The sequence below is a fragment of the Mastigoproctus giganteus genome, chromosome 4, assembly GCF_048544385.1.
Source record: "Mastigoproctus giganteus isolate SK-2022 chromosome 4, ASM4854438v1, whole genome shotgun sequence".
In the NCBI taxonomy this organism is placed as follows: Eukaryota; Metazoa; Arthropoda; class Arachnida; order Uropygi; family Thelyphonidae; genus Mastigoproctus; species Mastigoproctus giganteus.
The window spans coordinates 133,386,029-133,412,343 of NC_143578.1; the positions used below are offsets into that span (position 1 = coordinate 133,386,029).

The 26,315-nt window shown below is 35.5% G+C and overlaps 1 protein-coding gene across 4 annotated transcripts in view; it reads left to right on the forward strand.

Annotated features, from left to right (window-relative positions):
* Keap1 (kelch like ECH associated protein 1) overlaps positions 1–26,315 on the forward strand; it is a 239,474-nt gene that overhangs the window by 104,052 nt on the left and 109,107 nt on the right. For 3 of the 4 annotated variants that reach the window (XM_090372932.1, XM_090372933.1, XM_090372935.1), the window contains 2 exons: positions 7,206–7,370; positions 14,181–14,330. In XM_090372932.1, coding sequence (XP_090229058.1) covers positions 7,206–7,370; positions 14,181–14,330 — 315 coding nt within the window. The remainder of the gene's footprint in view (positions 1–7,205; positions 7,371–14,180; positions 14,331–26,315) is intronic. The other variant, XM_090372934.1, reaches the window with a different exon arrangement.

The window sequence follows — 26,315 nt, forward strand, 5'->3', positions numbered from 1 at the left end:
AATCACAAAATTTACTAAATGAAACATAAAATTGAGTAGCTTTCAAAACTCAACAAAAACCAGTACTGTATTTCTGTTTCTTTTTCTTTTTCTTTTTACAGCATGTAGCATGATTGAGGTTGTTGTTTTGTTGGCTGCCAACTTATGTGCACCCAAGTCATGGTGGCACAGTTTGCCACGATAGTAATGACTTTGTTGAGATACCTGGCAGAAATTTGTTTTCATCCATCCACTGAGATTCCATGCATCACAAGAAAGGTGATCTGTATTGATCTCTGAAACAGTTGCATTGGGATGTGATGTCATCAGTAGAGGTATTAGCAACAACCTTCATGATAGCGGGAGACATTGTGCAGGGTGGAGACCAAGGATTTCTTTAAAAAGATTTATCCAGTTGTTTTTATTTGTATGAGGTGTTTGCTGAGGTGCCTGTGCTGATGTGTGATTAAGACAGTTTACTTTTAGTTTTGTTTTACACTAGTATTATGTATATGAAGCTTACAACTAATATTTATTTTGTCATAGAACTAGCTCTCTCACACAGGTCTATAAGCAAAAAATTGCTCTGTAAAATCGGATATCCTCTATAGCAACCTAAATAACAGATGTTTTTATGCAAACATACAAAACGTATACAGCAGCAACCACAAAAATTGCATCACCATCTTAAAATTTATTATCTCATTGGTATCTTCCTGTACATATGAAATAATGTTACTTGAAAGCATCATTTCATCATCCTGTTATCTTAGCATGCTATTGCATTGTGCTGAATGCAATAATTTATTATTGCATTCAGCAATAGTTTATTATAATTTATGCAATCCATTAATCACAACCCTCTGCCTCTTGCCCTGCAGCCACTGAGCAGTTCATCTTTGAATTTTTTTAATCGCAACATGTTCCAGCTTATACAATAATCTCTCATGAGGGACTGAATCAAATTAGAGATGTAATTTTCTCTGTTGTTTAATTAATTGATTACATCCTTGGAAGTTTTAGGTTATTATTTGTGAAACCAGTTCAAGCTTCTAATGCCAAGCTGCCAGCTCTCTAATTTTATTGCACTGTATATTGTATTTAGGATTTTGGATTATATACTTTTATTTGTAGTAGTAGTAGTGGTGGTGGTGGCATGTGATGCAAGAAAGCAAGTGTATGAGCTTATGCAGCATCAGCCAAAAAAAAAAAAAAAAAAAAAAATCACAGCATTGCCTCCAAATGCCTGTCCAGTTCCTCCTTAAATTTATTCAACCTATCAACTTCCACAACGACAGATGGAAGTTTGTTCCAGCAATTAACCACCCGCTGGCTAAAGGCAAATTTCCGCACATCTATTCTACATCTGTCCTTCCTCAATTTCAATTTATGCCCCCTTAGGTTCGTAATCTGAACAAGTGGAAGGATCCCATCAGAATTCAGCGTGCTCAACCCATTCAAGGCCTTATATACCTCAATCAGATCACCGCGCAGGTGCCTAGTCTCCAGCCACTGCAATTTGCAGAACTTAAGCCTCTCTTGATAAGAGGATCCCTTCATTCCCCTCACCAATCTTGTTGCCCTTCTCTGTACACACTCAAGCAAATCTACATCTTTCCTAAAATGAGGCCTCCAGACCTGTACGCAGTACTCAAGGCGTGGCCTGACCATTGCCTTATACAAAGAGACAATCACCTTCTTTTCCCTGCTAACAAAATTCCTATATATCATTGACAAAACCCCATGATCTGCCCTGGCAGCCTGTCTGCATTGCTCAGAAAACTTCATATCTGACTGCACAATTACTCCCAGGTCGTTTTCATTTTCTACCACCTTAAGTGTAGTACCACACAGTTGGTACTTTTCTCTCGGGTTACTTCTACCCATATGGAGTACTTTGCATTTGTCAAGGTTAAATTTCAGTTGCCACTTCTTAGCCCATCTGCCCAAATTATCTAGATCCTGTTGCAGTAGCACACTGCCATTACTGTCATTAACAAACCTGCCAACCTTTGTATCATCTGCAAACTTTGACACTAAGCCTAATATACCTTCATCAATATCATTGATAAATATACAAAACAACAGTGGACCCAACACCGAACCCTGTGGGACTCCACTAATAACATTAGTCCACGAAGAGCAGTACCCATTGATTACCACCCTCTGTCTTATCCCACTTAACCATCCTTTTATCCATTGTAGCAACTTACCCTTAATACCATTCTGCTCCAATTTGTACAATAGTCTTCCATGCGCAACAGTGTCAAAAGCTTTCCTGAAATCCAAATGTATGATATCAAAATTATTTTTTGCATCCAGTTCCTTTGTAACCACATCATAATAACCAATCAAATTTGTCAGACAAGACTTTCCCTTAACAAACCCATGCTGTGCCTGAATTATTGCTGCAGTCTTGTTGGTTGGTTGGTTGGTGTGTTGTTTAATGGCACAAGGGCTGCTAAGGCCATATTGTGCCTCTGCAGTCTTGTCTGGATGATCCTGCAATGCATCTTTAACCAGTGATTCCATTATTTTACCCGGAACAGAAGTTAAACTAACTGGTCTGTAATTACTCGTGTCACCCTTCAATCCCCCCTTTGTGAATTGGGGATACATTTGGAAATCTCCAGTCCGTGGGAACCTCCCCTGAGCCCAAGGCTCATAATTAATGCTAAGGGTTTGCTTACTTCCGTTGCCACCTCCTTTAATATAACTGGATAGATCCCATCCACCCCAGGTGCTTTTCTTATGTTTAACTTCAACAATTTCTCCTCCACTTTGCTCTCAGTTATTTCAAAATCATTAAGTACCCTGCTATAATTTGATAACCTTCTGCCATTTTCAAACGTTAATAATTCCTCATGTTGAATGTAGATGCAAAATACTCATTCAGTTTGTTTGCTATCTGAGCAGGATCATCAACAGTCGAACTATCGATGTCAAGTGGACCAATCAGATTCATCCCCTTCCTTTTAGAGTTTATATAAGTAAAGAAATCCTTGCTGTTTTTCTTAGCATCTTTTGCCAAGGATTTCTCGTAATCTGCCTTCGCCTGCCTAACCTCCTTTAAAACAAGTCTCTTTCTCAGAAAGTTGACGTAAAACAAGTCATCTGAATGCTAATGGAATTATTGAAAGATATCATTTTTGGTGGAGAATGTTAGTTTTCCTAGTTTCTGGTAATTATTTTGAAAGAAAATGGAAAATTGGCATGTGTTTGAACAATTTTGAGTACTTTTGCTTAAAATTGGTAATTCTACCATAGATAAATGTATGTTACAGAGATTCAATACCTTCCCCATCCACACCATCCCCTTCCATCCAATACCTTGGATGGAAGGGGATGGTGTGGAGGAATGTGATTTTCATTGGACAGGGGAGGCCATCACATGATTATCGGTATCCAAGAGTGTGTGTGTGTGTGTGTGTGTGTGTGTGTGTGTGTGTGTGTGTGTGTGTGTGTGTGTGTGTGGGTGGAGTGAGTGATGGTAGGAGGCCATGAAGACTACCTGCTTTCTTTAAGGTCAGCGGAACCATTCCTATTTTATTCCATGTGTGAGGATAGATTCTAATCTTATTCCCTCCCTCTCCTGCAGATTCAATTTCACTTGTAAAAGTTTCTTGATGCAAAGTAAGAGCTATTAACTAGCTTCATTAATGGTAATCAGTTGATGAATGCCTTGAAAGTTACTGAAGGCTCCATGATCCATTCTATCTCCCTGCTATTACTTGTAGGATTGAGACTTGACCAATTTGTATTTTTTCAGAACTAACCACTTGACCTGGAATTATTCCAGGACATGATAGCAGTAAGATCAGAGCCTTGTCAGTCAGTTCCTCCCTGGAGAGATGGTGCAAAGTTCATAAGGTAGCATTTTTCGTAGCACGGTCTGTGCTTGTTAACAGGAGAGACTATTTCTACATGGATGGGATGCACTTAAATAGAAAGGAGACATATTTGCTGATGCTATTCAGACAGTGTTAGGTGGGTAAGGTGAGACTGTTAGGTGTATCCCCAAATCAGTAGTTCGGAAAACTACTGATTTGGGAGTACACAGGCTGATAATTTAATCATGGCTGCAAGCAGAGGAGAAATTGATTCTTGTGGTGTTTCAGTTGAGGCATACAGAAACATGAAAAGTGAGGTGTCATAGATTAAAATGCCTGCTGAGGTTCTCATGGGACAAGCAAATACATGGCTATATTACTGTTTTTAAGAGCATAAAGTTGCTTCCTTTATCTTCCTTATACATTAATACTAGGAGCATAGTAAATAAATTTGACAAATATAAAGTATTAGTTAAGTTGCCAAATGTATATACAGTAGGCCCTCGATTTAATGGACTAATTAGGGAGAAGTGGTGTCCACTATTGCTGAAAGTCCATTAAATCGAATAAATTTTAAAAACATATATTAATAACAAACTTACAATTACAGGATGTATTAAAATGTTATTATAATGTATAAGTATGAATAAAATATTATTATAATGTACATTGAGTAATTTATACATGCCACTAAAACATCTGTTAAAAATATAAAAATAAATTTACCATAGGAACCAAACTTTATTTTAATTAAACACATCAAAAACTGTACAGTGTAACTAATGGAGTGTTTCCAACAATTTTTTTTTCTTAAAGCTCACACAAAGTTGTTTAAAGTGTGAACATTAGTTTTTTTCATTTAAATCGATTTTAGAGGGGGAAAAAATACTTTAAAATTCTTAAACTCCATTGAATAAAAATCATAAAAAAAAACATTAAAAAAATATACATAATATTAAATATTAATATTAACTTAATTGTGAAAGAATCACAATTTTCAGAGTCATATGGAGGGAGAGGTGTTAATTCCTTACTGGTAGAGGGTTGTGGTGAAACAGGTGATGAAGTGGTCTTGAAGAAATCAAGCTTCAATTGCCTTACACCTTGGTGCTGCTTCCTTATTACTGTAGATCGAAATTCTCTAAAATGTTCATAATAAGGAAGTACATCAGGGTCTGATGATGATTCATATAATGTATGATGTCATCCATATGTTGTCTTATAACTAATTCGAATCCAAAGGGAGTGTGAAGCCCAATAAGTCCTATTATTATAATAATCTTAAATGATAAGATTCTCATGGTGGCATGCGATATTGGTTGGTTTTTTGGGGGTTGGTGGCTGCCGTCTTTCTGTAACTCTTTTCGATTCGCTTGGCATAATATGAGAATGATTTTAATTATTAGCTATTTTAATTTGGTTTATATATGACTATGTACGTGGGGTAGGTTCATATTATAATCATTCGCAATTGATTGTTGAGAGAATCACAGTCCTATTAAAAAAAGGTATGAGGTTTCCTCTTATAACAGACAATTTAGGATGAGGTGCAACTGATTCTTTTCGACCAATAATACTTTATTATTGGTCTTTATCGATATATATTTTTAAATGTTTAATAAGTGTTATGTAATCTGAGTTCCATGTGAGATGTAGAGAATGCAAATCATATGGGCGCCTCCGTAGCCAGGTGGGAAGGAGCAGCAGTGCGTAGCACACGCTTCTTGATTAGACTGGGGTTCGAGCCCATCACCACCAAATACGGAGGATGTTGAAAGGTCAGGGAATGACCACCGCATATCCCGGAGCAATATGGCCTTAGTTGCTAATGCTCCTAAAAACCAAATAACAACTGATTCTTTTCCTTTGTTGTCATTATCGTCCTCTTGTTCTCCATGAACATTTTCCGCAATCTCTACCTCAGAAAAAAATTGATAGCCCAGATCACCTTCATCATTTTCAAGCCACTGTTCCACATCATTCTTAGTTGCATTTTTGTTGCCGGCCCTCAGAAGAGTGTTCTGAAAATTAGACGCCTCAACTCCCTCAAAAGTCCATTTCAGGTTCTACGTCGTACAACAACGTATTCCAAGCATTGGCCAAGGTAGTAATCTTTGTATCTTTGCACGCAGCTGCTAAGTTGAAGATGTTGTATGCATGTAAATTTTGCAGTGTCCTGGTGCCTCTGGCATCTTCTGTTTCTTCCAAAACAACCATCATCTCTTCCAAAACTTCTTCTTAAACCTCTTACATGCAACGATTACACCCTGATCCATTGGCTGTATCAGTGAAGTAGTGTTAGATGACAGAAAAACACATTTAATTCTCCCATCCCTGCTAACTAAGCTCTCAGTATTAAAGTGAGTAGGTGCATTATCTAACAGTAAAACATCCTTTATTTCATGAAAAGGAATTTTCAGCACATCTGTCTGATAGCATCGCACATCAGGAATAAAATGGTTAAAGAACCAGTCACAGAAAATATCCATTGTAAACCAGGCATTTTTTGAGTGGGAATAAGTCCTATTGCATCAGTTTATTAAACAGTTAATAAGCATAAATATATGTACATTGCACATTTGAAATTTCTTGTGGTTAATGGTTTTTAAACTACAAAATGGAAGACTCATTTCATCAAATTTAATTTTCTTCTTTAAATAAAAGATAAAAAAACACAGCATTTAATTTTTCATTAAAAATATATATACACTAAGTATTGCAATCCATTAAGAAAGGATAAAATATTAGTATATTCCAAGCAGAAGTTGAGAAACCCAAAAAGCTTTTCCAAAAATTAAAAAGAAAGTTTAGTACCTGTCAGATTCTGTGCCATTGGGTTTGTAACTTTATGGGATGCCACCACTGCAGGGTTAAAGATATAAATGTTGTTGAGGTTAGAGGGAAGGAATTTTATTTTGGAAAATGTGACTGTAATGGCCTAGACAGTTCTTAAATTCATTTTTAAAATCAACGTGCTGTTAACAACTGAAAATTCTAAATGGAAAGTGTTCAGGGAAGTAATTGTAGAAGTTAAGCTTGTTATACAAACCGAGAGATATTGCTCAAGGTTCAGTCCTAAAATATGATGGATATCAAATGAACTGATGATACTAGTGGCAGAGAATAAAAATAGGTTGGATGATTAAAAATTAACATAGGACACAGAAGCAACAGTAAGTATAAACTAGTCTGCAATCAAGTCACTAAGTGGACTATGCAAGCTAAACTTATCATTATCATCTTATCATCATTTTAATCATTATCATAATTTTCTTGTTAACGTATTTTATTATAGTTAAATTTAAGTATAAAAATTTTAGAAAAGATCTTTATCATTTATTTCTGAATGGATATTTTAAAAGGAGATACACAATATATATACAATAAACATTATAGGCCATGTTTACCAGTGGACTGAAGGAATCTGAAATGTCCATCATTAACATCCAAGGAGTTTCTCCTATCAGTATGGCTCTCATTATTCGCTTTGCATATACTGGTGAAATCAAAGTTGAAGAGATGACTGTGTGTAACCTTCTTCCTGCTGCTACGATGTTTCAGGTACTAATTGTCTTTCAAATGTAATTTTAAAACTAATTAATAATTAGGGAAAGCTGTTTTTTTCCTCAATGTAAAATCATTCTGGTTAAAGTTTCGTATTTCATAGGTATGTTGAGAATGTGCTTATTCACTCCTTTTTTGTTTAATCTGTAAGACAGATTTCAGAAAAAATGGGATCAAATCAGTTCAATGCAAACAGTTTGTTATACAACAGTTCAGTGCATTAAAATTCAGTGTACAAGAAAATTTGATGTGTGATGACTTGGTGAAAGACAGTTGGTGGCTGTTATGCCAGTTTGGTGAATAAAACAATTCAATGAATTATATGTGAGTTTGGTTTATGAGAAAGGAAGACTGAAAATACAAAATTTTAACATGCCATGCTGTAAATGGTTAATTTAGTTATCATGGTACAGTTCTTGATATTTTTGATAGAGTGCACTATCCATCTTTGCTTTTTATTTCATTACTTTTCTTAATTTCTGGTCTATGTGTACCAAATAAATCTTTTATAAAATTGTCATAGCCACCAGTTGTTGTTTACACATTGTACACCAAATTATCTCATACGGCAAACTATCATACACACTAGACATTTGTTCTGGGATCTCATCAAATCGTAATTTTTTTTAAAAATCTTCTTATCCTTACTTTCAACCAATAATGATGGAACAATAATCTGCCAGGAATGGATTGCATCCTCATTTGATATGATCCCAGAATGTGAGTATTGGATATCATCATCATTCTTCTCTCTCTCTCTCTCTCTCTCCTCTCTCTCTCTCTCTCTCTCTCTCTCTCTCTCTCTCTCTCTCTCAGGGTAACTCGGAAGTTTTTTTTTTTTGGCTGGTGTAGCATAAGCTTTAAGCTTCCTTACACCATATAGTTAATACTAACTGGAGGCAGAGGGATCCCACATCTCAACCTCAATCCATGTCTTGCAGATTATTGTTTCATCATTATTGATTGAAAGTAAAGATAAGAAGATTTTAAAAAAAAATTACTAACAAAATAGTAATAGTGTGCAATGAAGCAACAGGCTTTTACTGCACTAGCTGTGGGGGAGGCGAGTAGTAATCTTGTTGAAGAATAATGATATATGTGATGATACATATCTTTATTGATGAACTATCAGATGTCCTATAAGTACTCTTGAAACATTTAAGTTATGCTCTCATCTAGTATGGGACTGTCTGATGTACTCTTTTCTACTTAGTAGATATGTGTGAGTAGAACCTCATCTATTTTTTAGTTCTTTTCCAAGGATTTATCAGACTTCATCTTTTCTGATTAACTTCCTTTTGTTGTCTTATTGTTCACTTGAACTTTTTTATATGAGTTTGCGCATCTTGACCCCCAGAGTAATGTGCCAACTGTGTGGTACTACACTCAGGGTAGTGAAGAATGAAAAAGACCTTGGGGTAATTGTGCAGTCAGATATGAAGTTTTCTGAGCATTGCAGACAGGCTGCCAGAGCATTCAATGATATACAGGAATTTTGCTAGCAAGGATAAGGAGGTGATTATCCCTTTGTATAAGGCAGTGGTCAGGCCACACCTTGAGTACTGCATACAGGTCTGGAGGCTTCGTTTTAATAAGGATGTAGAACTGTTGGAATGAGTGCAGAGAAGCGCAACAAGATTGGTGAAGAGTGGCCTTACCAAGAAAGGCTTAAGTTCTGCAAATTACAGTGTCTGGAGACTAGGCACCTGTGATGTAATCTGATTAAGGTGTATAAGGCCTTGAATAGTTCGAGCAATTCAGTGCTGATGAGATCCTTCCTCTTGCTCAGATTATGCACTTGAGGGGACATAAATTCAAATTGAGGAAAGACAGTTGCAGAATAGATGTGCAGAAGTTTGCCTTTATCCAGCGAGTGGTTGAATGCTGGAAGAAACTTCCATCAGTTGTGGAAGTTGATAGCTTAAATAGATTCAAGGAAGAACTGGACAAACTTTTGAAGCGAATGGATAGGTGAAATGGGAAGTTGTTCTTTTTTTGGCTGATGCTGTATAAGCTTTCTTTCTTGCATCATATGCCACTACTAATGCTGATGCTAATTGACACTATAACTGCTCCATACTTCCTTCTTTTACCCTATTCAACTAGCCAACTCCTTGTCATCCATCCTGGGAACTTAAATGTTTGGTATTTCCCTAATAGTATAAATGCATCTGTGGCTTTTGCTATAAGTTTAAAAATTTCCCAGATTCATTTGATTTTCAGTTGACTATATTTATCACTCCATTGGATTGAGCCCAAAAGAATGCTTTTTTATCTACTGTAATTCCCTCCTCCATGAGGTTGAAATTATTTGTTTCCCCTTAACTACCAAGATAACCCTGCACACTATTCATTTCAAGAATTATGAAACTGGTTGAGGTCTTGGTGAATACCAGGTGAGAGATATTCACACCTCATGTTTTCTCTGAAATTAATTGAATGTCCAACTTTTGGAAGTATGACCTGTCCTTTAGTTCTGATTGATGAGTGGTAAATTGAAGTTCTCATAATAAGATGTTCACATTGCTTGCCTACTCAAGTTTCCTATAAAGACTTGTATTTAGTTGAATATGAATGAGATCCGTTGTGTTTATCCTGTGATTATTTAATGGTCACATTATTTCTCATAGAATAAAATTCGGGAATAGTAGTTGCATAATTTACTGCAAAGCTTGTAGTCATTATTCAAAAATTTTATCAATATGATCAGTTTAAATTAAGTTTTATCAACATGATGAAAGTCAATATTCTCAATATCCTAGTTACCTGTCAGGTACCATACAACTGACAAATACAAATTTGGGGGTCGGGTATTATTTATTTATTTTGAAATTTGGAAATAGAGTCATCTTTCCAGGTACCTTTACTTGCCAGTTTTTTTCTAAACGATGCAGCATTTTTATTTGGCATCTAATAATCGCCGTACAGATTACTACTACTTTTTTTTTTTTTTGAATCATCAGTCTGTACCGACACCACTCATCCAGCAGCTCTTAGAATATGTCATATCATTATATATTTTGTGACCAATAAAGAAAACTGAAAGGTATTGCTTTTCCCCCAACCAAATTTTGTTTTTGAATATTTTAATATGACTTGAAGAACCAAGTGGGCCCTTATTTTGTAATTTGATTGTTTAATTCATTAAGGTATGCGAAAGTAATCTCTGCTCATGTTGTGACAAAACCATGATTTCCTGAGGAATATTTCCTGGATGCAAATTTGTTCCAATAAGCTTTTGAAGGTGGCTGTCGAAGTTTGCCATACAAATGGGACTTCCATCAATGACAGAGAATTAACGAATTCTTTTGTAAGAGAATTCGTTAATTCTCTAATAAAATTCTCTAATAAAATTCTCTAATAAAAAAGCTACAGAAAGATATTCTGGAGCTTTTTCAGCTTTAAGGGGACAGTTACTTGATTTGGATAGCACCTTTTCAAGCAAATATCACAAACCTGATCTGTAAAGACATTTATTTTCTTTGAAAATTTCTATTTGGTACGAATCTCCAAGTGTTCGAATAAGATGTCATTCACAGTCTGTACACTGTCGTTTATTGCGAGAATGTGGTGATTCTGTACACCTACGTTTCCTTGGTGATTCATTGTTCTTTAACATCATGCAAGTCATTAGATTCTTCTGAAATTCATTGTGCTTTCTTCTCATGATATTTTTTCCGTGCTTTTTCTAACCGATGCATACTTTGAGTTGTCTCGTTTTGTTTCACCATGATTTGCTGCAAATGGAATTTAAGCATGTGAAGAAATGCATTGAAATTAGGAATCATCAAAGGGACTAGAAAGGTTTTGAATGTTGAGAAATTAATTATTTTCATGTTTGGATTGTATATTCTTTAAAAAATATTTTCCTATTGATTAGAGTTTAAAATTCTTATAATTAAGCTTTTGTAAGAGAAGATTGTTTGGAGTGTGTACAGTCTGCAATGTGCTGTTCCCAAAGTTAGAACGCATTTTTTTAGGAACTGCATTTTTGAAAAATTTTCCTAAAATTCAAGAACTTTTGAAGATATCACGTCGAAATTTCACCTTCTTTCAAACAAAATTATTTAACATGAATTAAACCTGAGAAACCATGAGGAAGACATGGAATATCAATTTCTTTAAATTTTATAATGACAATAACTTGTATTTTATATTGAATTATATTGAGTTTTTCGAGGCGCCTCTGTAGCCAGGTGGGCAGGAGCAGCACACACTTCTTGATTAGACTAGGGTTTGAGCCCGGGACCACCAAATATGGAGGATGCAGAAGGTCAGGGAATGACCACCGCATATCCCCAGCCCGGACGAAGGGTGAGGGTTGTCGTCAGGAAGGGCATCCGGCCGTAAAAATTTCATGCCAAAACTATAAAAACGCTGACCCCATATATACATAATGGGAAAAAGGCGAGGACAAAAAAAAAAAATTTTTTTTTTTTAATTTTTAGTTTATCGATTTTTTAATTTTTAAGGAATTCTTTTATTGTTTAATGACGTAATGAATGCTGTAGAATGAGCAAGTGTATATTTTTTGTATATTTTCTCAATGTTTTCACTTGAAATTCATCAAAGAAATTGATTTTTCCCTAAGGGCTCACATCTGGTGAGTATGGGCTTGCCTACCCAGGGTCCTGAGCTGGATATCATCATTCTTCTCTTTCTTGGTGATTCCCTTCTACTTCTGAGTCTGTCTCTCTCTCTCTCTCTCTGAGTAACTCAGGAATTATTTTTTTTTTTATTTATTTATTTTTTTATTTTGGCTGGTGCAGCAAACGCGTTGGCTTCCTTGCACCTTATAGCTAATAATAATAATAAGCCCCAAAAATTTATTTTGTTTGGTTTTGACAGTTAATTCAGATTGTTGACAAACATAAAAATTAATGATGACCTTCAGTGTATTAGTGCATCAAAACAAACACATGCATCAAATTATACCTAATCATTATATTTATGTTTTATTTATTTTATTTTTATTATTTTTTGTGAATAGAATTTTCACCAACAAAAATTCTTTACAGAATGCAAGAATAGATGATAAAAATAAAATCTTGCATGCTTTATATGTATGTATTACATGCATACAACCATGTAAAGCAGGTGGCTGATATGAGTCATGTAATGGCTGCACAGTGGACCATGTGTTGGATTAGCTCAAATTTAATTGGAAACATTATTACGTTAAAAGAGATTGTTTACAAAATTACACCCTTCTAACCTAACCAAATAAGAAGCAGTAAAAAAGATCACTGTAATTTGCAAAACTAAGTTTTGCAAATTACAGTGTCTGGAGACTAGGCACCAGCGAGGTGATCTGATAGAGGTGTATAAAGCCTTGAATGGTTTGAGCATGCTCAATGCTGATGGGATTCTTCCTCTTGCTCAGAATAATCACCTGAGAGGGCATAAAGACAGATGTAGGATAGACGTGAGGAAATTTGCCTTTAGCTGGCGGGTGGTTGGTTGGTGGAACAGACTTCCATCCCTTGCCATGGAGGTTGATAGCCGGAATAAGTTTAAGGCTCAGCTGGACAGGTATTTCGAATGAACAGAGGGGTGAAGTGGAAGTGGTTATTTTTTATTTATTTTTATTATTTTTTTTTTGGCTGATACTGCATAAGCTTGCTTTCTTGCATCAAATGCCTCTACTAATGCTAAAAAAATGCTAATGCTAAAAAATTTGTGGTCAGTGGCTATAGAAAGGAGAAAATAAAACCTTTTTTGGCCATATCGCGTTTAGGCTACATCATAAATACTGTATAATGGTCTTTAATGCCAATTTCAGGATAGATGTGGATCTGCTGGAAAAGTGGCAGCAAAGAGCAGCATCATTAGTTTTTGATATAAAGAGGCTATATATTGATTCCCACGGGTGGGGAAGAGAGAGAGACTTTGGTCTTGTTAATTGAAAAGTCTTGAAACCAGGTGGCTACATGTTACCTGATTTGAGTAAATTAAAATAATCAGGCTCTTTCTTTCATTACTGGCACAGATGTGCAATTAGGATGTGCAGTTAGAAATGAAGAATTTGTTTCTTCTTTATTCCTTGGAAATTTTTGGCACATTTGCTACAGAGGCCGTATTGTACTAGTGAAAGTGTAATCTAGTTCATACAGTTTGTTGTATTTTATATCTCTACAAGTGTTTTTAGGCTAATGTTCACCAGTTAATTTGCATGTTCTGTAGGCTTAAAAAATCTAAATTAAAGAATACCTCATGATGAGTGAACCCTACCCCCTCTCTCTGAATAGTCACTCCATTGAATACCCCTAGTTACCTATGAGATTCAAATTCAGACCTCTTCAAACGAGTGGTCTGGATTTGAATCTCATAGGTGAACAAATGACAAAACCACTATACCAACATCATAGAGGACAAGGATAGTTGTAAACTTGATATAACTGAAATTTATTTTAGCCAATGGATTATGAACTGGTGCGAATATGTTATCCCTAAAAACCAGACAACTATTTTTTTTTCCCCATATTTTTTGCTTCCTTTCTTTCTTTTAGGCTAATGCCGAATACTTCTAGCTTCTTTGTGTAGACTTATTTAGGCTGATGCTCATTAATCCTGGCTTCTCTTCCAGGCTTATCTTTATTAAAAATACTACTTCTGATAATCATAGGAATACAGAGCCAAGTGAATTAGCTAGTTATAACTGCCACATTAGTTAACTTGTTTTAATTTCATAATTGTGTAGTATAGTATAGTAAAGCTGTTTCTCTTTTCTTTCAATCTAATGACCCTACTTCATTGTGAAAATTACAATTGCAATGAATGAACTGATGATGTATTATTATCTTGTAGGTAAATCATATTATTGAAGCTTGCTGTGCATTTCTTGAAAATCAGCTTGATCCTTCTAATTGTATTGGCATTGCAGATTTTGCACTTCAGCATGGTTGTACAACTCTCTATCAGAGAGCTAATCAGTTTATTGATCAGCATTTTTCACAAGTAAGTTAACAAAGTAGATAATATTTATTGTATATTAGCCCATGAATTCATTTATTAGACTGCACAGTATTTTAATATATAATTGAATTAATGAATCCACTGATTAAAAGAGAAAAAAATTCAAAATCATTTATATCTATTTTTTATATGAATATTTCAAAAAGTAAGTTGCAAGGCATAAATTTAAAAATTTCATATTTATTACAAGTATTTTACCCATTCTGAGACACCACAGTTGTGACTCAGCTTTCGATTTGATGTCTGATACCCATCTAGTGTGGGCATCAGACTCATCAAAGTCCACCTAATATGTTGAATGCTGTTTATTCATTTGAACTCTATGAGATGACAGATTGCAGGTTGCTATTATCATTTGGACATTTCAAGCTGCAGCCTTGAGAACCCAAATATGAATTTCCCTTGCAGTTTGAAACTATCTAATAAGAAATTAAGCTGCTTCATCAAGTGCTCTTTGTTGTTGTTTGTTTGTTTATTTGGTTTTTAGGAGCATTAGCAACTAAGGCCATATTGCTCCGGGATATGTGGTGGTCATTCCCTGACCTTTCTGCATCCTCCGTATTTGGTGGTGACGGTCTCGAACCCCGGTCTAATCAAGAAGCGTGTGCTACGCACTGCTGCTCATTCCCACCTGGCTACGGAGGCCTGTGCTCTTTGTTTCCTTTATTATATTCTAGGAGAAATATGCACAGTGCACCAATTAAATAACGAGACTGTGTGCACTCTGCGTTTATTATTAACGTAAGAGGCCAAAATAGTACATATTAGGTCCGCTAGAGTGTGCTCTTTTCAATGAGTGCAAGTTGAAACTTGTCCTGTCAGTAGTTTGTGATTTATGATGGAAAGAGTAATAGTATTTTTGTGCATGTCGTCAGAAAATTGAAAATGGGGCAAAGAGCAGTTATCAAATTTTATTGTAAATTGGAAAAAAGTGCTACAGAAACTTTTGACGTTTTAAAAAAAAGATTTATGCTGATGAATGTTTGTCTCGACCAAGCGTGTTTGAATGGTTTCTTGTTTTCGTAAAGGATGTGAGTCGTTAGAGGATGATCCTAGACCTGGCCGACCGATTCTTTTCAGTCTTCCAAGAATTGATCAAGCAGTTTTTGGCAAAAAAAAATCGATTCCAGTTATCGAACACCTCCATATACACCGAATTTGGCTCCCACAAATTACTTTTTCTCCCCAAAATCAAAAAAGCTATGTAAAGAATGCAATACAGGACAATAGAAGACATCCAGGCTTCAGTGACCGACCAGCTGAAAGCAGTACCAGAAGTGTTTTCAAAACTTGAATAAAAGATGTAGACAGCATTTACACATCAGAGGTGATTACTTTGAAAATATATAACCTTACTTTGCTGTTAGTGTTATTCTTTTTTTTTGTAATAGCGTCAGTCTTGTTATTTAATTGGCACACTGTGTATGATAGGTAGAAATACAATAAAGCAAGCTGCCAAACTCAATGCCAGAGTTCGCTTTTTTGCGTTTATCTAAGGACATAACCAATTTAACATTGTGATCGTTACAGTAAAATGCAGTCGTTTTTGGCCAGGAGTGCTGTAAAAGCATTCCAAGGGTGCCACATAATTTGGGTTTAAGTTACTTAAACTTTTTTTTTTTTTATTTATATATTTGTTTCATTAAAAAAGTGTACAGTATCTTTTTAATTTTGTGGTGATCTATAATTGATGTTTATTTAGTACCTCTATATAAAGAATAAAATTATTATAAGTACAGCAGGCTCCCATCAAAACGCGGTTCGCTTTAAGCTGATTTGCTATAACTCTGTTCTTATATTATAACCCGTATCTGACTATAATGCTGTCACAGATCACTATAACGCTCTTTTACAGATTGCATTTATGGCATATTTAACGAAATTGTTTCATTTGATGGAGTCGATAGCTTGAAAATGAATAGCAAAACAGCATTAAAACGTTTCCCATGCCAACTTGAGAAATTTTCCACACTCAATGAAATTTTCTTGCATGCTAATTTAATTGCAGTACAGTGACTTGTTACGTAGTTCCGAGATCAACATTTTAAAAAATGATCAAGTATATTGCTTGTAATATTTGTGTTATATGCATTTATCCGAAGTCTAGTCATCACTCAGTACCGTATTAGACATCGTGTGTAGTAGACAGTTTACTTGAACATTGTATCATAATTAATGCAACCAACGCAGTTACATTTTCGAAGAGTTAATAATGGCCATTAAGAATGAAAAAGCAACAACATCTGGGCACAGTACGAAGACTATAAATGTAAGAAAAAGACTAGATTTGAAAATTAAATTAGACGTTTTGAAGCAAATCGATTCCGGTCAAAGACAAGCGGATGTGTGCCATAATTTAGGACTTGCAAATTTAACTGTAAGAACAATTATAAAAAATTAATTTTAGCAGCGGGAAAGATAGCTGTTCCACTTCAAGCAACAAGGGCTAGGCCGGCTATTAGGATTGAAATGGAAAGACTTTAACTAATTTTATTGAAGATAATATCCAATGCAGAATTCAGTTAAGTTAAATATTATAAAAAAAAAGAGAGAGAGAGAGAGAGAGAGAGAGAGATTAGCCAATATGATGATCTGAAGAAAACTCACCTAAAAAAAAAAAATGTGGAACCATTTAAAACTAGTAAGGGCTGAATAGATTTAAAATCCAGGGAGAAGCCGCAAGTGCAGAAGGAGCCAAAACTTTCAAAAAAGAACTTGTTAAAATTATTGAAGAGGGATATTATGTGTTATACAAATTATAACACATAATATCCCTCATATTCGTTTCCACAAAAGTCCCGTTTCCACAGGACTTTTGTGGAAACGAATGCCTAAAAGAAGTTTCATATTGAAAGAAGAAAAAAACATGCCAGGTTTTGACTTTATTGTTGGGTGGTAATGCTGCGGGGGATTTAAAATTAATACCCCTTTTAGTTTATTTGGAAGAGGGCCAAAGTTCAACCCAAAATCGACACATTTTTCACGATTAAATTCATCAATTAAATTAAATCAATTTAGATCAATTAAACTCATGATTTTAATTGGAATTTGAAGTTTAATTTTGATATGTAAGTAGTTACCACCTAATTATATACGTATGTAAGGCAGAATATTTTATATGCACAAATATTTGAATATTAAATATTTTGACCGACATTTGTGCATCTTTTCACTACCGTTTATTATTGATTAGGAAATATCCTATGGCACTGACCACAACTCACAAATGCATGTTTTACCTTATGGGAATGCGGCGCTCGCTTAGCGCTCTGTTTTTCCCAGAACGAATTATTAGCGTTAAGCGGGGGTCACCTGTATATATAATCTGTATTATGAATTGTAATTTTGTTTATAGTTATTTATTATAATAACTATCATATAACATATTTTTTTATTATTGAACTAAGGGGCTCTGCCTCCTGCTCACTTTGCTCGCCAACTCCCCGCAGATGTATGACGGAGTAAGTCAAATCTTTTCTACATAAAAGACACCTGTTGAAACGCACTGATCAATATCTAATCAGGAAATGACCTATGTAATTATTTACCTGTGCATTTGTAGTGACATAATTGCCCCTCCCACATGTACCATGTGACTCGCATCCCTCTTCTCCCATTGGCTACCCACTACACAGCATTCTCAAGGTTGGATAAATGTCACTATGTAATTATTTACCTGCATTTACATATGTCACCTAGGAAAAGGCTTTTTGCTGCGCGTTCCATAATGCATGAGGAATATTGTTGCATCTGAAAGAGCAGGACTAAAATATTTAACAAAATTTTTGCAAACTATACAAATATTTAAAATACAGTCGAACTTGGTTATAATGAACAACAAGAGACCGACAAATTTCCTTTTTATAACCGTTACTCACTATATCCGTGATAGCGGAGATGGAGAAACCCCTGGGCCCTTAAACAATGAACACTTTATATCAGTGATGAGTTAAATCTACCTCCTATTTTTTAAAATTCTCAATAACTTGATAAAAAGATAGATTCAAAAACAAAAGAAAGATTAGAGAGAAAAAAAATAATATAAATATATACCTACAACTATTTGTATTAATATGCTTTTATAAACTACAATACACTTAATATTAAACACAGTTTATTTGTCTGTAATTTTAAAACTATACACTTAATACTAAACACAATTTATTTCTCTGTAATTAAAAACAATACTGATTAATAATAAACATGATTTCAATTAGTCTTTATTTATGAATCTTAAAATTTATGTTTTTTTTTAAAGATTTCACTTTGATATTTCTTAAATTTCCCCTTAAAACACTCAACGCATTAAAAGTCTCATTACTTGCCTCAGTTCCTTCAAAAAAATTGACTAATGTGTCCATTGCACCATGAGCTTGTGAGATTGTCAGTACTGATTTTGATTCACTTGTCATCATATCATCATCACAATCGTCGTCGTTATCATCATTGTTGAGCACAGCATCTACAGTGTCACTCTCTGTAGGAAGACCACTAGTTAACAAGTTGTCATCAACTTGTACAAATTCGTCGATGTTATCTGTATTAAAACCTACAACGTTGTTAAGTAGCAACCATTCAGATAACGGTAAGTTGTTTTCTTTGTTTCCATCTTCTTCATCTACGATTGAAATTTCATTTGAATTTAATTTAGATTTTTTGAAGCAATTCGATATGGTTGTCGAAGTAACGTTCCACGCATCATTCAATAAATTTATAGCATCCAATGTCGATATAGACTGTTTCTGTTCTCTTTGACTGATCAGATGTAGAACTAGAAATCTTTTATAAAATCTTTTCAAACTCTTGATTACACCTATGTCCATTGGTTGTAAAATTGATGTTGCATTGGGAGGCAGAAACACTAGCTTAATGTTGGACAAATTTTGAACCTGGGGATGTGCAGGACAGTTATCAACTAACAATAAAATATTTTTCTTCTTTTTGAACAGCTCCTTATTCCAATCATTTACACATTGCCGAAACATATCCAAAGTCATCCAAGCTTTTTTGTTTGCAGTGTAATCCACAGGAAGTTTCCTTACGTTTTTGAAACACAGAGGTTTTAACGATTTTCCGATAACAAACAGTTTTTTTTTTATCAGTTCCTGTCATATTTGCGCATACAAGTATCTCTGATTTTTTTCCACCAACACATTTTTCTCCCCTTTGAATTTAAATGTATTGTCAGGTGTCAAATTATAAAACAGTCCTGTTTCGTCGTCATTGAAATCTTTCATGATTTTTGCCCAAACACATTCAATCCATTCATTTGCCATTATTGGATCTGCAGATTGAGATTCTCCACTAATTTTTGCATAAACAATGTTATGTCAGTTTTTAAATTGATCCAGCCAACCATTGTTACATACAAAATCCTTGCATCCAAATTGTTTAGCAAATTTTTCCACTTGAGCCTTCAAGATCGGACTGTCTATTGAAAATCCAGCACTTCTTTGTGTAGTGAACCAGTGAAGTAATGTTTCATTGACATCTGTAACCTCGTACTTTCTAAATTTTTTTTTTTTTCTGTTATGTTCTTTTCCAGTGCCGATATGGAAACATCTTTATTCTTCCACAATGTCGATACACTTGAAGAGGACAAACAAAACTTTTTACACACTTCAACATTTTTTGCACCACATTCTAACTCACAAATAAAATTCCCGAAATGCATACAAAGTTCTTAGAAGTCCCGAAATAAATTTATGGTTCAGTGAATACAAGACAGTCTGTAAATAGGTGATGCAACAAATAGAACGGCAATGCAGTATTGTAAAGCCCCCCCCCCATCTCCAGAGGATAAGGTCATAAACTGGTCCCTAATCAATGCAGGTGGTCAATAAAGCTAAGTTGCCCTTTTCATTTTTGTCTATTCCAAGAATTGGGTTTTTCCAAGGACCGGAACAATTAAGAATATTTGCATAGTTACCAAAATTTGTTCGGTATATCCGTTTAGTACGCTCATTATAACTGTGAGCGAATGTATGGGAATATGTGTAAATTAAAATCATTATGGGTTTTTGCTCGTTACAGCCGTGATCTCGTTATTTTCGTGCTCGTTATAACCAAGTTCGACTGTATTTACAAAATAGTAAACTATTTACAAATATACAAACTATAGCACGACAATAGGTTATGTCGGTTTTGTATATTATTGTCATCTGACAATAATATACAAAAAATGTTACAATGGAACATCCACTGATACCAGGCGTGGACAGTGAAGCACGTGCGCAAGGTTGGTGAACATTGGCATGCGTTCCACGTACTCTACTTGTCAAGAGCAAGTTTATGATTCTGCCCAGTAACCATTTGTGTTCCTTCCATGTAACATTCATCAACGTAGCGGTATGACTGTAAATAGTTTATTATTTTATAAATATTTGTATAGTTTTATATTGTATATTCAATTCTTAGCAAAGCTTATTATCTTAGTACTCACCTCTGAGATCCATATTGGTTAAGGTTAAAAATTACATGAAAGGAAGATAAAAAGAGAATAAAACCAAAAGTTCCATTAAATTAATAAATTAATTAATTTAAAACATCCTTAGGAAGAGGGAGTGCACCACCTTTTCCTGATTGTCATTTATAAAACTGTATGAAAAATTCGCATGTTGAAAAGCCAAGAGCTAGACTGAAGCTTTCAATGTCGTCGTCGTCAGTTTGTAAATGACATAAGTTGTGAGTAAAAATTTGTAGTATCGAAGTACTCAGGATACCTTGCGTAAAACACGTGGGAATTTGATTCTTTGAGCTGCCATATTGGTGATAGATTCGTAGGTAATCTGATTGTTTAGGATTTTGTATGATCTATTTTGGCGAAACCATTTTATGGCAAGGATTTCATATTGGAATATCTTATAATTCGATTTAAGTTTAATTTGTGTAATTGCATTATCTTTTAATGGATCTTGATTAAATGAGTGTACATGTTGAATTAGTTTGGTTCCTTGTTGGTCTGATTTGAAACTATTATAATGATACGTAGTATGCTCTCGTATTGGCCGTTTTGGATGTTCCATCTTTTGTGGTTGTACTACCTACACTGAGCTGCCACTTTATTAGGTACACCCCTGCTGTGCACACAAATGGTTTGTCCCACAATGTTGCAAGTCACATAACCACAGTTGTGGATATAAATACAGCAGAACAACTTTTCTAGCAAGAATGGAGAAAAGGAGTGATCTAATGGACTTCAAACATGGCATGGTAGTGAAAGAGGTGCGAGACGTGCTGGACAAAGCATCTCTTCTCCTGAACTTTTCATGCACCACAATTTCAAGGGTATATCGAGAATAGTGCAACAAACAGAAAACATCATCTCAATGGCACTCCTGTAGAAGAAAATTGCTTGTTGATGAGAAAGGTCAGAGGAGGATGGCTAGAATTGTGCAAGCAAACAGACGGTCCACAATGTCGCACATTACATCAGAATACAACCTTGGTGCGAAGAACAAAATATCGCAACGGACCACTAGTCACACTTTGTTGCGAATGGGCTGCAACAGCCAACAGCCACATCACGTACCTTTGTTATCAATGAAGAACAAGAGAGCACGCCTCCTGTGGGGACAGCAACACCAGCACTGGACTATCGAGGATTGGAAAACAGTTGCTTGATCTGACGAGTCAAAGTTCCTGGTGCATCGCGTGGATGGAAGGCTCAGAATTTGGTAAAAACAACATGAATCAATTGACCCGTCATGTCTGATGACTACCATGCAAGGTGGTGGGGGCAGTGTTGTGGTGTGGGGAATGTTTTTTTGGCACACTGCTAAAATATGTACTCAGTTTATTATATGATGAAAAAATTAGTGTGATGTTTGTACTTCTGAAGGTATTACGGAGCAGAGGTGCGAGTTGGTTATGGTACAGTAGTGTAACTATGGTATTTTTTGTATTATCAGTACTAATATTTTCATTGCGAGGATTATTATTTTTTTCTTTTACGGCTAATATAGTTTTTATAGAACAAAACAACACACAGATTAGCACCATTCAACACACAGTAAACGAGAGGCATAATAAAAAATAGAATACACTCACACACAGAACACATAAATGCCAACCAACATCAGTTGTGAACCTCTCTTCAAAATCTTTCACACCTACACAATTATCTGCCCTCGAATACGGATTCAATTTTGCTATTAACAATAATCACTACCCTATAAAATACAGTACAATAGAGCTCCAAACGAAACAAGAGAACCATCCTTATAAGAATCGCTTAATGCATGAAACAAAACAGGATTATTAATTCAAACATTAGAACATGCCCCAACACGACAGTTAATGAGCTCCAAAAATCCAGGAAAAACAACGACATCATCATTCAGAAAGCAGATAAAGATGACAATAGTAATCCTATATAAATCCACATACATCAGAAAAATCCAAGAGATTCGTTCTGACGTTCCTATAAAATAGTTGTTGTTGTTGTTATTTGGTTTTTAGGAGCATTAGCAACTTTAAGACCATATTGCTCCGGGGATATGCGATGGTCATTCCCTGACCTTTCCGCATCCTCCGTATTTGGTGGGTCATGGGCTCCAACCCCGGTCTAATCAAGAAGCGTGTGCTACGCACTGCTGCTCCTACCCACCTGGCTACGGAGGTGCCTATAAAATAGATAATACCTACACAATCACTAGACTAAAAAATCAATCCGATGATCTACGTACCTTACAAAACATAGGTATTCAGAGTAACATTCTACCACATATATTTGGGACAGTTAAACTACATAAAATAAATCGCCCTATGCAGCCCATAATTCCATACAAAAAATCAGCTTTTGCCATCTTATCAGCATTTCTCATAAAAATAATATCACCATTAATGAGATTATCAGAATTTAGAATACACAACACTAACCAGCATACGAAAAAATTAATACCATTAATATATCAAATGGAGACATATTAGCATCCTATGATGTCGTATCTCTTTACGCTAACATAAACGTTGACTACACGTTATAAAAATTGCTGGAGTTACTAGTAACAGACCCTACACTTAAAGATCAAACTCCCCTTAACATCAACAGTATTCTAGAATTAACCAGCCTTTTAGTTAGGGCAAAATATTTTTGATTCAGTAATGCAATATACAAACAGATATATGGCCTCCCAATGGGTTTAGGAATTGCCGGCCCACTTTCTGAAATTTATCTTGCTACCATTGAAAACCAAATACTAAAACTCTTCCCTCCCAAAATCAAATTGTTCATGCGATATGCAGATGATGTATTAATTATTGGCAATAAGACTACCATTGGCGAATTCCTACTCAAATTCAATTCCATTCATAACAGATTAAAATATACTTTAGAACTAGAAGATTCACTTACGATTCACTTAAGGACCCATGTTTACTAGGCTTTTTTGCATATACAGTTCACCTTTAAAGTCTGTACAGTTCACCTTTAAATTATTGACCATCACTTTTGAAACACCCTGTATATGTATCATTATATATTAAAATTAATGTAATTTTAATACATAACTAGTGGGCTTTTCCCCCTACTCGCTTTGCTCGCCAACCCCCATGCATGGTTTTCTGCATAAAATGTAGAGGTATGACGGAGTAAGTCAAATCTTTTCTACATAAAAGACAGACCTGTCGAAACGCACTGATCAATATCTAATCAGGAAATGATCTGTGTAATTATTTACCTGTGCATTTGTAGTGACGTAATTTCCCTGCCCACTTGTACCACATGATGTTCCATTGTAACAGTTTTTTCTATATTATTGTCAGCTAATGAAGGGACCCATCATCCCGATATAGTAGAGGTATATTTTAGTTTAATTTAGTTTAGAGTAATATTTTAGTTTTTTATAAATATCTGTGTAGTTTTGTTATTATTGATGTGTAAACGTCTTTGGCGGCACATACTAAATTTCGGACGATAGTAAAATCAATTTGTCGTGATTTTTGCGATTCGGAAATGACGTCATTTGACATAATTTCCATTTCGTAACAAAGAAAAACAGAGTCGGGAGAGGAGATCGTGCTAAGGGTCATGGGAGGTGACCTTGGATGTGCTCAGAGCCAGCATAAACCAGCGGATGGCGAAAAAACGTTTATGATTCAGGGCAATACAGAGGGTGTTGGGGCTGTGGAAGGGAAAAGTTGGTGGATTTTTGGCTGCTGTAAAGGGATAAGTATTTTTAATTTTTACCGTTTCTTCGTTAATTAACACAGTGTATTGTGTTTTACAGAGATATTAAATAGGTTTAATAGCGTTCATTAGCTTCTTATTTTGAATTTAACCAGCGAGTTACGACTCCCGGTGTTGGCACCAATATTGTTGAACTAGTGCCATATTGTAATCGATAAGAAATAGCTTAACATATATATATCTCAAACTGATAGCGTAAGGTATAAAGTAAAACTAGATAGCGTAATGCGAAGCACTGTATTAGGAATCTGTTAGCTTATAATAGTATTATCGATTAATCAATAATAATATTAATCATATTAAAATTCATTGTTAATTAAATTTTATTTAAACGGAAATCATGACCCAGACTAGAGCTGCAAAGCAAAGAACACAGACTAGCCTCTCTGCTGTGACTCGGGGGAGAAACGGAGGAGGCGATTCTACAATGAATCAGTCTCAAAAAATGTGTGAAATGTGAAATATTTGCAGACCTTTCTAAAACAGGACATAATCTAGCCAAGGGGGATACCTTTGTGTGTGCTAGGTGTATAGAGTGTCAAGAAATTTGGCGCCAACTCAGTGTTCTGATGGGCGTCTATGAGAGCATGAGGTGTAGGGTAAATGCCCTCGAAGAAATTAATATAAGGGGCCCATCAAGCTCTCAGCTGCCCAGCTCAGTGACAGAGCTCACTCCTGTGCATCAGGCAAAACAGAGGCAATCTCCAAGGCAGAATGCGCTGGTCCAAAAGGAACTAGCTATTGTTGGTGACTCTATTGTCAGTGAGACGGGGAATATACTATGCAAGAAGGATAGGTGGAACAGGACCAGTGTATGTCTGCCAGGGGCAAATGTTGATGATGTTGTAGAGCAGAATCATCTTTTAAGGGCACAAAAGGTGATGATGTTGTTTATGTTGGAACTAATGGCATTAAGAGTAAGAGATCTGCAGATTTACTCAATAAGTACAGGTCAATGTTGAAAAAAAGTCGAGTTAGGGTTGAATGTGAAAGTGTTTGCAATTCTGCCCAGACACGATAGGAAGGAGTATATGATGAGAGCTTTGTCGATCAATTCAGCCCTGGAGAGATTGTGCAAGGCTCAAGGGGGTAGAATTTTTTTCAGCCTGGTCTGTGCTTGTTGACAGGAGAGACTGCTTCTACAGGGATGGGGTACACTTAAATAGAAAGGGTGCAACAATATTTGCTGATGCTATCGAGGCAGTGTTAGGTGGGTTGGAAAACTGCTAGCTTGGGGGGGATACACAGACTAAAAGGTTAACAGTGTTCGCAGGCAAAAATGATTCTTGCACTACTTTGATTAGAATGAGCAGCAACCTGGAAAGCAAGGTAATGGAGATTTCCAGGACTGTTGGGAGTCATAGTGGAACAGGTGAATACATGGGCTGTGTTAGGGTAACCAAGAGTAGGAACAGGTGCATGTATACTTACGTGTACACCAATTCTAGGAGTATAGTTAATAAATTTGATGAGCTTGAAGTGCTAGTCAGCACATCAAAGGCAGATATTGTTGGGATATCAGAGACGTGGTGTCACACAGATATAAGCAGTGCAGAATTGGAATTTGGGGAGTACAATGTGTACTGGAAGGATAGATAGGACAGGAAGGGAGGAGGGGTTATGCTGTTATTTAAGAAACACATAAAATCTAAGGAAGTGTCCATTAACATCCATTTGATGTTAATGGACAATGCAATGTTGAGTCTGTTTGGCGTGACATAAGCACTGGAAAATTAAAAATGACAGTAGGTGTGTGTGTTATAGGCCTAATGAATCAG